The following is a 13,339-nucleotide window of genomic DNA, read 5'->3' as shown; positions in this document are numbered from 1 at the left end:
CGCCCCTCCCCCCCACCATCAAATACTTTTCCGAAAAGTGGCCTCTCTTGTAGGATTGCGGCCTCTTCATTTGATAGTACTGGCCTTGCCTTTCAAAACATTTATATACGTAGCACTTTACAATTTGCAAAACGCTTCTCTCTCCATTACCTCATTTGAGTCTCAGAAACATGGGGACACACAGGCACTGTTATCACTCTGCTAGAGATGAGGAGATCAAGGCTCAGAGATTAGGTAACCAGCAAGATTCCAGGCAGCAATCAGGGAGGGAGGTAGCTTTGCCCTGGAGGGCAGATTCTGTTTACCCTCTCCTCCTTCTGCAATTTGGGAAGCTGGAATGTTCTCCCTCATTTACGGATGAAGAAATTGGGAAACACACATTCCTTGAAGTGCTCTGACGCTTCCTGCATGTCACTAGGTCAGCCAAAGCTAAAATCTATTCAGGAATTTTTCCAGACCAGACCAGACCAGCCGGACCTGGCCTGAGCAGTTGGAAATGTGGGGTCACTGGAACAAGGCCTGGGACATGGAAGAAAGGTGAAGTCCAGAGCCTGTAGGCTGCTTAGGGAGGCCACCTCGCAGGACAAGTCAAATGCTTTCAAGTCGCAATGTGACACTTCCCTTCCCACGTCCCCAGAGTTTGGAGAAGCACTGTGGTTCAGGGGAAAGAGGTGGGCTTCAGGAGTTACACCCACCTGGCGCAAACCCCAGCTCTGTAACTCACTGACTATACGGCTCTCGGTCTTGGATTCCCCCTTCTGTAAAATGGGTATAATGATAACCCTCTCATAGGGCTATGGTGAGAATTCAATAGCAGAGCTGGGTGCTAGAGAACAGCGGGTTTTGGAGGCTAGGTCTGGGGTCCTCCTCTTACTGGGACGCTCTGGACAGTTCACGTGATCTCTGCACTTCGGTGTCCTCATCTGTAAAGTAGGATAGCGACAGCAACCCCCTCAGAGTCGTACTGAGGACAAAATGAGATCTGGCCAGAAAAGAACTAAAGACAAGTGCAGAGGAAGCACTAAGAAAAGACTGGCTCTAGGGCTGCGTCACTGCTGAGCGTGGGCCGGGCTCCACGCCTGTATTTGACCCACGTATGTGCTGTGTGGTCTTGAGCTGGTGATTTCACCTCGTGTCTCAATCTCCTCATCTTAAAACGGGGATAATAATAATCTGTGCCTTGTGGGTCTGAGAAGAGAATTAAATAAGATAATACAGGGGAAGTGTTCAGAACGGCACCTGGCACCCAGTAAGTGCACTATAAATGTTAATTATTACTGGCTTTGATTATTATTTCCTTTCCCTGTTCTGGTGTCTTGTGGGATTTTTCTGCTACCGTCAAGGCGAAGAGAGCGTGGGCGGGAGGCCGAAGGGAATGGCTCTCTGAAGGGGGCCGCCCGCGGTCTCGGTGGGCCCAGGGCTCTGCCTGGCCTCCTTATTCACAGCCTCTGGCCTCTGGCCCTGCCTCTTCAGAGTGGGCCCAGGGGCCTGGGGGGCCCCATTTTGGAGCTGGTTTTGCGGTCAGGCAGCTATAATCTTAAGCCACACCAGGGTCTCATTAAAACGTGCCCCGTAAGCGTTAAAAAAGTTACACATAAAAAAATTCCATGCATGAAACTGAAACCGTACGTTTTAGAGCTTCGGTTTGAAATCCTGCATAATATATAAAACCTCGGCCCTGCACTGGGGGCCCGTAAATCAGATTTCATAAAACAAAAAGCTTTCACCTTTCAAAGGGGTTTGGGGAACTTGCGAATTTTACAGACTGGACCAACTGCCAGTCAGAGGCTGCTGGGCCCAAGCAGGGGATCCGAGGGCCAGGTGCCAGAGGCCTGGTGAACGCTGGGTGGGTGTGGGAATTGGAGTGAGGGTATCCCCGGGGGAGCATTCCAGCTTAGCCACCATGGGGGTGGAAAGCCACCCGCATGGCACTGAAATGGGGAGGTGGAGAGGCTCAGAGAGCGTGGGCACCAGGGGGAGAGATGCTGGTGGTGCCCTGTATAAATGAGGCATCTGTTACCCCCCGGGAAGCAGAGAGGTGGGTGATGGCGTGCAAGGAGCCAGCAGACCTGGATGCTGACAAGTCACTGCCCTTCTCCAGACTCCAGTGTCCCCATCTATAAAATGGGCTGCTTTCCACACTCGTGGTTTCCCCACCAGCATTTTGGGATTCTAAGTTTCTTTTCGGGCAGCTGGCTAACCGGGAAGGGAGGTTCCCTCGGAAACCTATACTCTGGGAACTTCTCTGGTCTCTGAGCATCTCTGGCAGAGCTTAGTAAGCAGTGCCCATGGGAACTCGTCTGAGAGACCGTGGAGCGGGGCAGGTAGACACAGAGATTTGCGTGGACGAGAGGAGGGGACCAGCTGGAGGGGGAGGACCCGCGTGCCCGTGGTGGGCCTGGGGGAGCTGGGGAGGAGGCAGGACCCGAGCGCCCAGCGCGGGACAGAGTTCGGGGGATCCTAGTGTCCTCCTGACAATCCCATCTGTGAAAGTCAACATTCAAGGGCAAAGGAAAGCCGCCCTGACACACATATATATAAAAAATAAATCTCTCAATTATCTCAGCTCATTTGCTTGGGGTCTCATTTTATGTCCCTGCTCCGCTGCGCAGTATATCTGTCCGGATAAAGAGTTACAGTCCGTTGGGCTACGTGTGTGGGGTTGTAAAAAACACAGATGCCAAATTAACTGGCTGTGGCACTCAGCAGCTGATTGAGCTGATAATGACGCGATCTGACCTTTTTCTAATTTCTAATTATGTGCATCTCGGCTGTGCTGGCTGCATGATTCTTGTTCTAATGATGGCTCCTGTGATCGGCCTCTTCATCTCTCCCCTCCCGACACAGGACTACAAGTGGGGTGGCAAAGGGCACTGCCTGACACCCTCCCCCCACGCCCGGTAAAGTTTCAGGCTTCAGGCCACACAGTCTCTCTGATGGCCTGGAGGTGAGGTGAGGTGGCTGGAATGCCTGGCTTTAGCGATACTGCATTTGACCTTAACCTTCTGGGTGCCATGCACTTAGTTCCACAAGCCATCTCGTGAATATTTTATGACTGTCACAGGAGACAGGCGTATTGGCTCTATAGACGAGGAAACTGAGCTTCAAAGGAGCTGTCATCAAAGTCACCCAGAGGGTGAGCTGTGTAGCTGGGCTGAGGTCCTTGGCTCCTTCAATGGTCTCCATTTAAATAATCGACCCATCCATCAGTCACTGACTGCAGCTAACTCTGGGTAAATCAGGTCCACATGAGGAGGTGGGCTGTCCAAGGCCTGCTCCACCAGGGGACCACTCCCAGCCCAGTCCCCTGAGATAGAGGCCCAGGGAGCACCGGGGGTCTGGGGCCATTGGGGCAGCTCCTACAACATCCGCGTGCCTAGGTCAGGTGTGGCACGTAGCAGACACTAACTAAGTTTTGTTGGATTAATGAAGAAATCTGAGTCTTTTGAGTGAACAGAACTCTGAGAGACCCAGGTAGTGTGGGCCAGGGGAGAACACGGAGGCGGCCACACTTTTTGGTATTTTCCAGGCTGGGCTAGAATAAGAGGCTGTCCTCGGGGGGTCGTCTATAGCTCACCTGGCAGGTGATAGTGGGCAAGGTCTGTGAGGTTTGTTTCCCCAGGACTCCTACCTCTGAAGGTGTAAATTCTTTCATATTACTCAGCCTATTGTAGGTATTTCCTACCAATTTAGGCCTCAGTCTCTTTTGGGGTCAAGGGAGAGGAGTGCCCATTCCAGCTCCTGCAGAAACGGCTGCCTCACTTCCTGGTTCCGTGGCTGCTGCGGGTGTAGCTTCTAAGGACCTGATTCACAATTGCGGTTCTGAGATTCTGAGCAACCGAACAGCAGGGCAGGGCCAGGCCAGCCTGCACTTACTGCTGGACCAACGGGAGAACCTGCACGGGGACAGCTGTCCTAGGGGACCTGAGAGACAGTTGTCTGGGCTCCCAGGAAGGATGTCCGCTCAATCCCAGCCAGGGGAGAGGGAGGGCCAGGCACAAGCCGAGGTGGATTTGCGGCTCCCAGAAATCTGCACTAACGCTCCCGACCCCGGTCAGGTGCTTATCCTCTGTCCTCTAAACGCGTCATAATACTTCACAACTTTCCAGGCCAGGCTGGGGGGCTCTCCTGGTAGCTCTTCCGGCCTCCATAAAGGAGCATAATCAACTCTTGAGAGAAGCAGTGGGGTGGATAATTCCCAACACAGGATAATACCCACGTCATTTAAATCTGTTCTGCTGGTGCGCCGTGTGTGTGTGTTTTTCTTCCTTCCTTTTTGGAGTCACATTTGCTTTTCTAATTCTGTCTCTCTTTTGGGAGTAGGTACTAACTAAACTCTGACTGCAAGAGGTCAGTGCTCTAATCAATCAATTTGTGGAAGAAAGAGTTTTTCAGAGTTTCCAAATTCACCCTGCATCATCTCGGTAACCCACCCACAGGAAAATCAAGAACTTGGTTAATAATCCCAGGATGACCGCTGTCATGATGAACAAACAGAGCACCCTCTCTACAGCTCTCTTTCTCAACAGGATTCCCAGGGCTAGATGAGAATTTCAGGCATCATCTAATCTAGTGGTTACCAAGCCTTATGGAAGATTGCAGCTGTCTGGGAAACCTCTAAAAATGTATCTTCACAGGTCCCACCAAACTTACTGAATCACGCTTTCCAGGTGGTGGGCCCCAGGCCCGTGTGCTTTTCAAAGCTGTAGTGATGATGTGGATGACAAGCTAGGTTTGGGAGCCTGATCTACTGCGTCCCCCTAAATGGGCAGGACATCTGCTGATCTGCTCAGTGGGACTCTGTTTCCGGTCTTCCTATCCACCGATCCGCTTGACGGTGCCTGTCATCCCCACCCTCCACACTGTAGCACATGGCCATCAGCTCCTCTCTGGGCAGCCCAGGACAGATTTACCAGCGTGCCAGGGCTCTAGCTCTTGGAACAGCTACACCAGACATTCTGGGCGCCATGAGCCTCCTTTCCTCGCGTCTGCACTGCAAGGGGGTTGTAGGTGATGCTACTAGTGTTGCAGTGGCAGAGGAGGGGAGAGCTTTGGCAGCAACCCCTTTGCATGCAACTCTTGGTTTAAGGTTCTCAGATGCTGGAAGGGTACACCTAGTGCCTGCCCACAGGGGGCATGCAAATTTCTTTGTTGAATGCATGAATGAAAGGGTAGCTTCTAGGGCATCTGGAGGGCATCAGAAGGTAGGGAGAGCCTAGCCAGGGCGGGGTTGCAGGGTCTTTACCAGATTGTCCAGCTCTGGGTCGTCGCTGAAGAAGGGTTTGTGCTCTTGCTCTTGCTGGTGGACAAAGTTCTCGATGTCCACGTCAAAGCTGGCGGAGGTGATGCACTCCGAGCCCTGCGTGGCCTGTTCACATTTCTCAAACAGCAGCGTCAGGAGCGGGAAAAGAGGGTGCCTGCGGGGACATCAAGAGCTCACACATGCGCACTCAGAGACTTGCTGCCGTCGGGGCTCAGAAGCCACCAGGGTCCCTTCCCACATTGCCGTCACTTCTTCTCCCAGGGTCCCACTCCCTGAGAAAGGCCCCAGTCCCCATGGTCAGCCTAGACGGCAGCATTTCACGCCCTGGCACAGAGAATTCAGTCTCCTGATTCCTCAGAGGCTTCTGTCCCTCCCCACCAGGGGCCTAACTTTTCTCTTTGTCCGGAGAAACTGCACAGATATTTGATGAGGCATGCTGGGTATAACCCTTCCCAGAAGTAGGTGTCCATTTCTGGCTCAGTGTCAATCTGGGAAGGAAATATGGGAAATGTCCAGAAAAGTGCTGGATGTGAACATGCGTGGTTGGTCACACACCCTCCCGTGGCTGCGTGGAGCCAGCCGAGGGCAGCACCTGTGTGTTTGCAAGTGTACATGGCGGGGTGTGGACCTGAGTACTCGTCACACGTGGTGGGCAGAAGTCTCCACCTGTCCTGCATCTGTTGACCGACTCAGTTTAGGTCAGACACCCCAGTCACACGTGTAACACTTCCCTACACGTTTCTATCATCACACACCTAGCACAACTGTAATTAAATAATTCTTTGCATCATTATTTGTCCAGTGTTTTCCTCCAAGTCTGTCTCTGTCTCAATGATCACTGTATCCTTAAGACCTTGCCCTGGCGCTGATAGCAGGCACTTAATAAATATTCGGTGACTGACAATGAACCAGTGAATGATGAATACGTGAGTGTGAGTGTGCGCATGTGTGTGACGGTTCTGTGATGGATGGATGTAAGCTGAAGTGCTTACCTGGCGACTCTATGGGTCTTGGCTTCGACATCACCCACTCTGGGAAGGTTCCCTGACTGCCCCTCCCCTCAACCTGTGCCAAGGGCTCCCGGGGCTGTTTGCTTTACCACCTGTCTTCCGCACTAGACTCTCAGCCCACCTCATTCCTCACTGTCTGCCCAGAGTCTAGCAGCGGCATGTGGACACTAATAAATCTGTGTTGAATATATACATGTTAGGTGTGTGACCCCATTTGCATATACAAGTGCATCTCGTTCTCAGTTCTCTGCAGCATGAGTGAACAACTATGTCTTCACACCCGGCACGTGCACATGTGTTTACATGGGTATTGACACTGGACTCTGGAGCCCCATTCCCTCCCACCATGGTTCCCAAAAAGCAACGGCACATCCCTCTCTGGTTGCTCACCTCAGTGCCCTGGAACCACAACATCTAGCTCCCTTCTTTTTGAGTGAGCTCTGCGAGCTGGGAGAGGAGAAAGTATGTATGTTGGGTCTGGTCCCCAGGCTTCTGCCAACGGGGATGCTGTAGCCAGCACTGCCCAACAGAACTTCTTGAGGTGATGAAGACGTTCTACAATCTCTGCTGTCCAATACGGTAGCCACCAACTTCATGAGGCCAATGGACATTTAAAACATGGCTGTTTTTGAATTATGGTTTTCTCAGGGTATATGCTCAGTAGTGGGATTGCCGGGTCATATGGTAATTCTATTTTTAGTTTTTTAAGCAACGTCCATGGTGGATGGACCTAGAGTCTGTCATACAGAGGGAAGTAAGTCAGAAAGAGAAAAACAAATACCGTATGCTAACACAAACATATGGAATCTAAAAAAAAAATGGTACTGATGAACCTAGTGGCAGGGCAGGAATAAAGACGTAGACATAGAGAATGGACTTGAGGACACAGTGGGGGAAGAGGAAGCTGGGACAAAGTTAGACAGTAGCACTGACATATATACACTACCAAATATAAAATTAGATAGCTAGTGGGAAGCAGCTGCATAGCACAGGGAGATCAGCTCGGTGCTTTGTGACCACCTAGAAGGGTGGGATAGGGAGGGTGGGAGGGAGGCTCAAGAGGGAGGGGATATGGGGATATATGTATACATATAGCGATTCACTCTGTTGTACAACAGAAACCAACACACTATTGTGAAGCAATTACACTGCAATAAAGATCTATTAAAAATAAATAAAATATGGCTCTCATGTCTAGGACACTGAATTTTTTATTTTGTCTAATTTTAACTAATTTTAATTTAGATAGCAACATGTGGCTAGTGGCTACCATATTGGAAAGCACAGTAAGTCCTGAAAATGAAAACAGATCATGCTTCTTCCCTCCAGCACGCTATGATTAAACATGCCGAGAAGGACTGAACATTCAGCCTGCATAGTGTTTGTAGGCTGATGGGGGACCCCTGTGAGCCTGTCCCATCCTGGGATTCCAATAATTCTGGGCAGAAAGGCAGAAGGTGCTGAGACCCATCCACACTCAAACCTATACCTACTGGTCATTCTACTCAAGCTCGGGGGCAGCGGGGGCTGAGGGGAGATGAATTCCTGCCACAGATGAGCTGCGTGGCTTGGCAAAGCTGTCTCTAGACATTATCTCCCTGACCCTTGTTTGGGGAGCTGATGCGTAAATAGCTGGGCTCCAAGGCTGCAGGCTGGGTCACAGTCTGGAGGAAAAAAGGGTCAATATCTGAGGGTAGCGCATCTGCAGCCCCAAATTGCTAGAAGAGCTATTTGGCCCCCTCAGGAAGCTGGTGGGAAAACAATGGGTTCGCTCAGCCATCCGCTGAAGACAAAGAGAAAACCAGGTGAAGGGGTTAAACTCCAGTATAAGTCTTCATTTGCAGCCACTAATACCGCAGCATATTATAGTCTAATCTAACCTGATCCCAGTTTAATGCAAGATTCTCCCGGCCCTGAGTGGAATACCAAAGGAAGCCTTCATGGCTGTGATTTAAGCAGAGACCTGCAGTGGTTTAGCTGAGGGACATGAAAGGCAAATTCCAGACGGTGTTATGAATTATTGCGCCTTATGAACCTTCCTACTCTCAACAGATGCCTGCTGCCGTTTAAACAGCCACTAGATCAATTAGGAGTGAAAGGCACAAATCGACTCCGTACAAGGGCACTAAATTACCAGGAACTAATAATCCGCAGCATCGTGCCAGGTGGTGGGGGGCGCAGCCCCTGCCCCATCCCCACGGCGGCCGCAGTCACTGCACGTCCCTTCCTCACCGGCTGGAGGCAGGGTGGGCAGCTGCTGACGGTGTGTGGGTGTGCCAGTGCACGTGCGTGCGCCTGGGTTGAATGTAGGCTGTCAACGAGAACAAGTGTGAGCGTTGTGTAAGTGGGTTGCCCTAGGTGTTTTTATTGCGTGTGCACACACGGTGTTACGTCTCTGCTGTACTATGCGCACATGGGTTGTGTGTATGGAGCTGGGGTGTGGAGTTTGTGTGCTGTGAATACAGGGTGCCTATGCCCTCTATTGTATGCAGTGTGTGTGCAGGGCTACGTGTTATCTGTATGCAATGCGTGTGCGAGCATCATGTGTTTTGTGTACACAGCGTGCGTTGCATGTGGGGCGGGGAGGAGGGAGCTGCCCGTGACTGTGTCTCCCAGCTACCAGCTCTGGAGTTGGGCTGGGGGGAAAGGGTGAGCTCGTCTGCCACTGCCCTGGCCTCTGCAGGGAGGATAGTGATCAGGGAGGGCCTCTCTGAGGAGGTGACATTTGAGTTAAGCCTGGAAGGACAGAGGAGGCAGTCAGGCAAAGGTCAGAGGGAGGGGCATGCCAAGCAGGGGAAAACGCAAAGCACTTCAGAGAGAAATGAGCTTGGCATGTTTCTGGAACAAAATCCAGGTGCTTGTGGCTGGAGCAAGGTAGGCGAACGGAGGGAGATGACGTCGAAGAGATGAGCAGCAGTTAGATTCGAGGTCTCGCACAGAGCTGGGCTTTTGGGGACCGGGGTGGAGGCACTGTCCCCTCCACTGGGGGACAGCGTGCACCTTCCAGGCACAGCTCTAGCATTGGTCCATTTTATAAACCTCTCCCCTGCAGGTGTCAGATCTCCCGTGTGTGTGTGTGTGTGTGTGTGTGTGTGTGTGTGTGTGTGTGTGTGTGACGAGGGCATATCTGGGGGTGTTTTCTATGGCTTCTGCCATCTCTCAGTAGAAGAAAACGTGCTTTCCATCCTCTCCCCCAAGTTAGGCAAGGACCCGTGGAGCACAGAACAGGCCTCCTGGTTGCTGCCATGGCCCCTCTCCCCAGCCCCTCCCTGACTGAGCTGCACTATCAGTTCCCCAATCCTCCCTTCATACCTCACCCTCCCCAGCCTCCTGCCTCTGGTTCCACCCGCCCTGATCCCTGGATCCCTGGAGCCCAGGAGTTCGGATGACATCTGTGCTCACCCACAGCTTTTCATATGAACCATAGCCAGGGTTGGTAGGGCTGCCTGTGGCTCCCGTGCTCTATCCACCTGCATCTCTCGATCACCCTGACCGCTACCTGCTATCTCAAGTGTGGGGACTGCTGAGATGCTCTGTACCACCCCTGAGAAACAGGCTCAGTTTCCCAGTGACTCAGATGGGTTCTGTGGCTGCAGTGATGCTATGGCCTTCTTTAAGGCTGTTCCCGGCCCAGTTCCCAGCCCCTTCCCCAGTTGCCCATCCTACACCTGCCTAAGCGTTGACCTATATTTTAAGCTATCCTCCAACATCACCCCCATAAGACTGGGGAAGAGGCTGGAAGCCACCTTCAAGGAGTCCTTTCCAGCAGCCTCCACTGCGGGCCTGGGGTGGGGTGGGGAAACTAGGGCAGAGACCAGGAGGGCTGGGCACTTTACCCTCCCAGGACATGAATGCCCTTGTCTGAGCCAGGCAGGGGATCGGAAGGGGGATTTCCAGTCATGCGTGGGATACTGGTCCTGTCATTCTTGACCTTCCCTGAGCTTCAGTCTGTCCAACTAGAAAATGGGTTTTAAGGAGTTCCTCTTCCCGCTGTCCAGATCTCTCCCACCGTGGATCAGTACCCTTCAGAGGCTGGAAGCAGAAACGTGGAAACTCGGTCCCCAGTGTCTGGACGATGATGAACGAGATGTGAAAGATGGCCATTAGCCTTTATTTCCAGAGAGCCGAGGACGTCTGACTTCCAGAAGAGCTCGCCTTCTCCCTCCCCGACCTTTCTCCACACTTTTCCCTGTGTCGCCTCCCACCTGGCCGCCCCCTCCAGCCCAATCTCTCTCTTTTTTTTATTTTTATTTTTTTGAATTTTATTTATTTTTTTATACAGCAGGTTATTAGTTATCTATTTTATACATCTTAGGGTATATATGCCAATCCCAATCTCCCAGTTCATCCCACCACCGACCCCCCTGCCACCCCCCCCAATCTCTCTTAAGCCGTTCAAAATTTGGAGAAAATAAATCTCACTGCACTAATTCAGGGAGAGTTTGAGCCTCGTTGGTGCAGAACAAATAAAAGGAGTGAACTGGCATGACATTTTACTGCAGAAGAGAGGTCGTTTCCAGCCACTAATAGAAAGGATCTGACACAGACTAATAAAGAGAAATGAATTTCTCTAATGGCCTCATTTATCACATTCAGCACTGTGCCTCTGCCTGGGTGCCGGGAGGGCGGGCTGCCCCGAGTGCGGACAGTGCCAGGAGCGGGGGGCGAGAGAGGACCTCAAATAAGATTTTATTATATCTTGTTTTCTTTTCGGAGTCCCCACCCCCAGGCCCACCCTCATCACCTCTCCCCAGGAGCATCTGAACCAAAAGCAAACTCAAGATATACAGTTCTTATTAACGATCCAGAGAAATAAAGAACCCCTCTCCACAGAATTGCAGTCTTGTGCTAGCTTAAGAAGGTGATTAAACCGGATGTGTTGATTTCTACAGGGGTTTAAGCTATCGCTTGGTTTAATTACTTCTGACATTTCTGCCTTCGTTGTTTTCTGCATCACCCAAATTCGCGGGCCTAAAATGCCCAGTCTGGGGCCAGGGTGCATAGGGCTGCCTCTGGGAGCGCCCCAAAGGGCCTGGGCCTAAACAGGGCAGGATTTTGGCTGAAGCCCTGTGCAGAGTTGAATGTCACCCTCTCTCCAGCAGCAGCGAGGCTGAGACCCCTCGCTGAAGCCCCAGATTTTCTTGAGGGCAAAGCGATCCGGGCCCCCCTCATCCCCCCACCCACACACATATTTCCAGTGAGGTTTCTGAGAGCATCCTCAGGCAGGAGAGCTTCCGCGCCCTCCATTTTACTCCTCCCTCTTTCAAGACAGATGTTCTCACCGCAGATGGCCCAATAGGTTTCCCTAACATTTTCGAAGACCTCTTGGGATGGAGACCATAACTTCCTTGGTAATTTTTATACTCGTATCTAACTGCAAGTTCCCCTATAAGGCTGAAGCTCATTTCCTTTTGCTAAAAGGACTCAAAAGAAGACAAGTGGACTTTGTTCTGCTTCCCTTCGTTCCTCCTTGGACAACCTGGCTTAAGAAAAACGTTTTTTTTTAACATTTCTTTCTGCTCATAGGGCCATAAACAGAGAAGCAGAGATAGGAAAAAGAAAGGATGCCAAAATATAGAGCTTCAACAGATAACAAACAAGGACCTACAGTACAGCATGGGGAACTATACTCAATATTTGGTAATAACCTATAAGGAAAAGAATCTGAAAAAGAATATATAAACTTATATATATATATATATATATATATATATATATATATATAAAACTTAATCGCTTTGCTGTACACCTGAAACTAACACAACATTGTAAATCAACTATACTTCAATTAAAAAAAAATTTTTTTTTAAATAGTGCTTCAGAGAGGCTATAACGCGAAGAACACAAGAAACACGGAACAGATATGAAGAGGGAAACAGAGCCCCACAGACTGGGGTTGGGGGGTGGCGATGACAGTCACACACATGAGGGGACATCAGTGTTGAGCTCCCTTTCTGGGTGGTAAACCTTGTGATTCACAGTCATGCCACTCTGTCACCTCTGAGCCTCTCAGCCATCCCTCCCTTTGTGACCTTGGCCAGAACTGCAGACCTCAATTATGGGTCCAGCCAAGTGTGTGGCAGCCTGCCTGGCTGTCCACTGCCTCTCCCTGTGACTGGCCTTGGAGCCCCCAGGCCTGTCCCGTACCTCCCTTCACAGCCCAGTGTCAGCGCTCACCACCCCCTGAGGCTTGGCTGTTTCCTCCGATCGGGACGGGGTGGGATGTCAGAGCCTTTGACCCTTCCTAGCTGGGATGAGAGTGGACGGTCCAGAGGAGGGAAGGTATAGTAGGAAAGGAACATTTCTGGATGGAGGTTTTTGGTGATGAGGCAGTGGGACCAGAGCCTGGTCAGGGTCAGACCTGTGCAGAGGACATCAGCCACTGGCCAGTGAGGTGGGGGTAAAGGGGGGCAAGCAGCGACCCAACCTGGTCTCCACGGACACACACAGCGGAGGTCTCAAGTTGTCAAAGGCCCACCACCCTGGAAACCCTACCCGGGGACTGGCATTGTAACCCTTTATTTCTAGTGCCCCAGGTCAGGTCATTGAGATCACAGAATCAGAGACAATACCCTGGAGGCACCTTTCAGGACGACTCCTGCCCCTTTCCTGGGCATCTTTTCATGGCCAGAAGGCCCATTCCAAGTAGTCATTCTGAGAACTACAGTGCAATCTCTCCTTGATGCTGATAAAACAGAGTCAGCATCATCAGAGCACACCACGGTGCTTCACAGTATGGCCTCAGCTTTCTTGTCAGTGTTTCTCCTGCATAGACTCAGTGGAGAACATGGTAGTTGAACAGACAGCAGGTGGCCCCGGGCTCCTGGCACCTTCATCACCACCTCAAGGATAGACTTTGGAGACAGATAATTAATTGTGTGACTCTGCGGCAAGTTACTGAATTTCTCTGAGCCTCAGTTTCCTATTTTATAAAATAGGGATAACGCCACCTGCCACAGAGGTTATTGTTAAGAATTACATGAAGGAACAAGTAGAGTGTCTGGCACTCAGTAAGCTGTCAATTAACGCTTGTTCCATTTCCCTGGAATGGCACAGGGGCACCTTT

The 13,339-nt window shown here is 51.2% G+C and overlaps 1 protein-coding gene across 5 annotated transcripts in view; it reads right to left on the bottom strand.

The window, feature by feature from the left end:
* Positions 1–13,339, bottom strand: part of PKNOX2 (PBX/knotted 1 homeobox 2) — a 256,856-nt gene that overhangs the window by 36,802 nt on the left and 206,715 nt on the right. For all 5 annotated transcript variants that reach the window (XM_033407436.2, XM_049713227.1, XM_049713225.1 and 2 more), the window contains one exon: positions 5,246–5,417. In XM_033407436.2, coding sequence (XP_033263327.1) covers positions 5,246–5,417 — 172 coding nt within the window. The remainder of the gene's footprint in view (positions 1–5,245; positions 5,418–13,339) is intronic.

Source organism: Orcinus orca, chromosome 8, assembly GCF_937001465.1.
Source record: "Orcinus orca chromosome 8, mOrcOrc1.1, whole genome shotgun sequence".
In the NCBI taxonomy this organism is placed as follows: domain Eukaryota; kingdom Metazoa; phylum Chordata; class Mammalia; order Artiodactyla; family Delphinidae; genus Orcinus; species Orcinus orca.
Note: the sequence above shows the minus strand (reverse complement) of the source record. Positions and strands in the feature narration are given on the sequence as shown.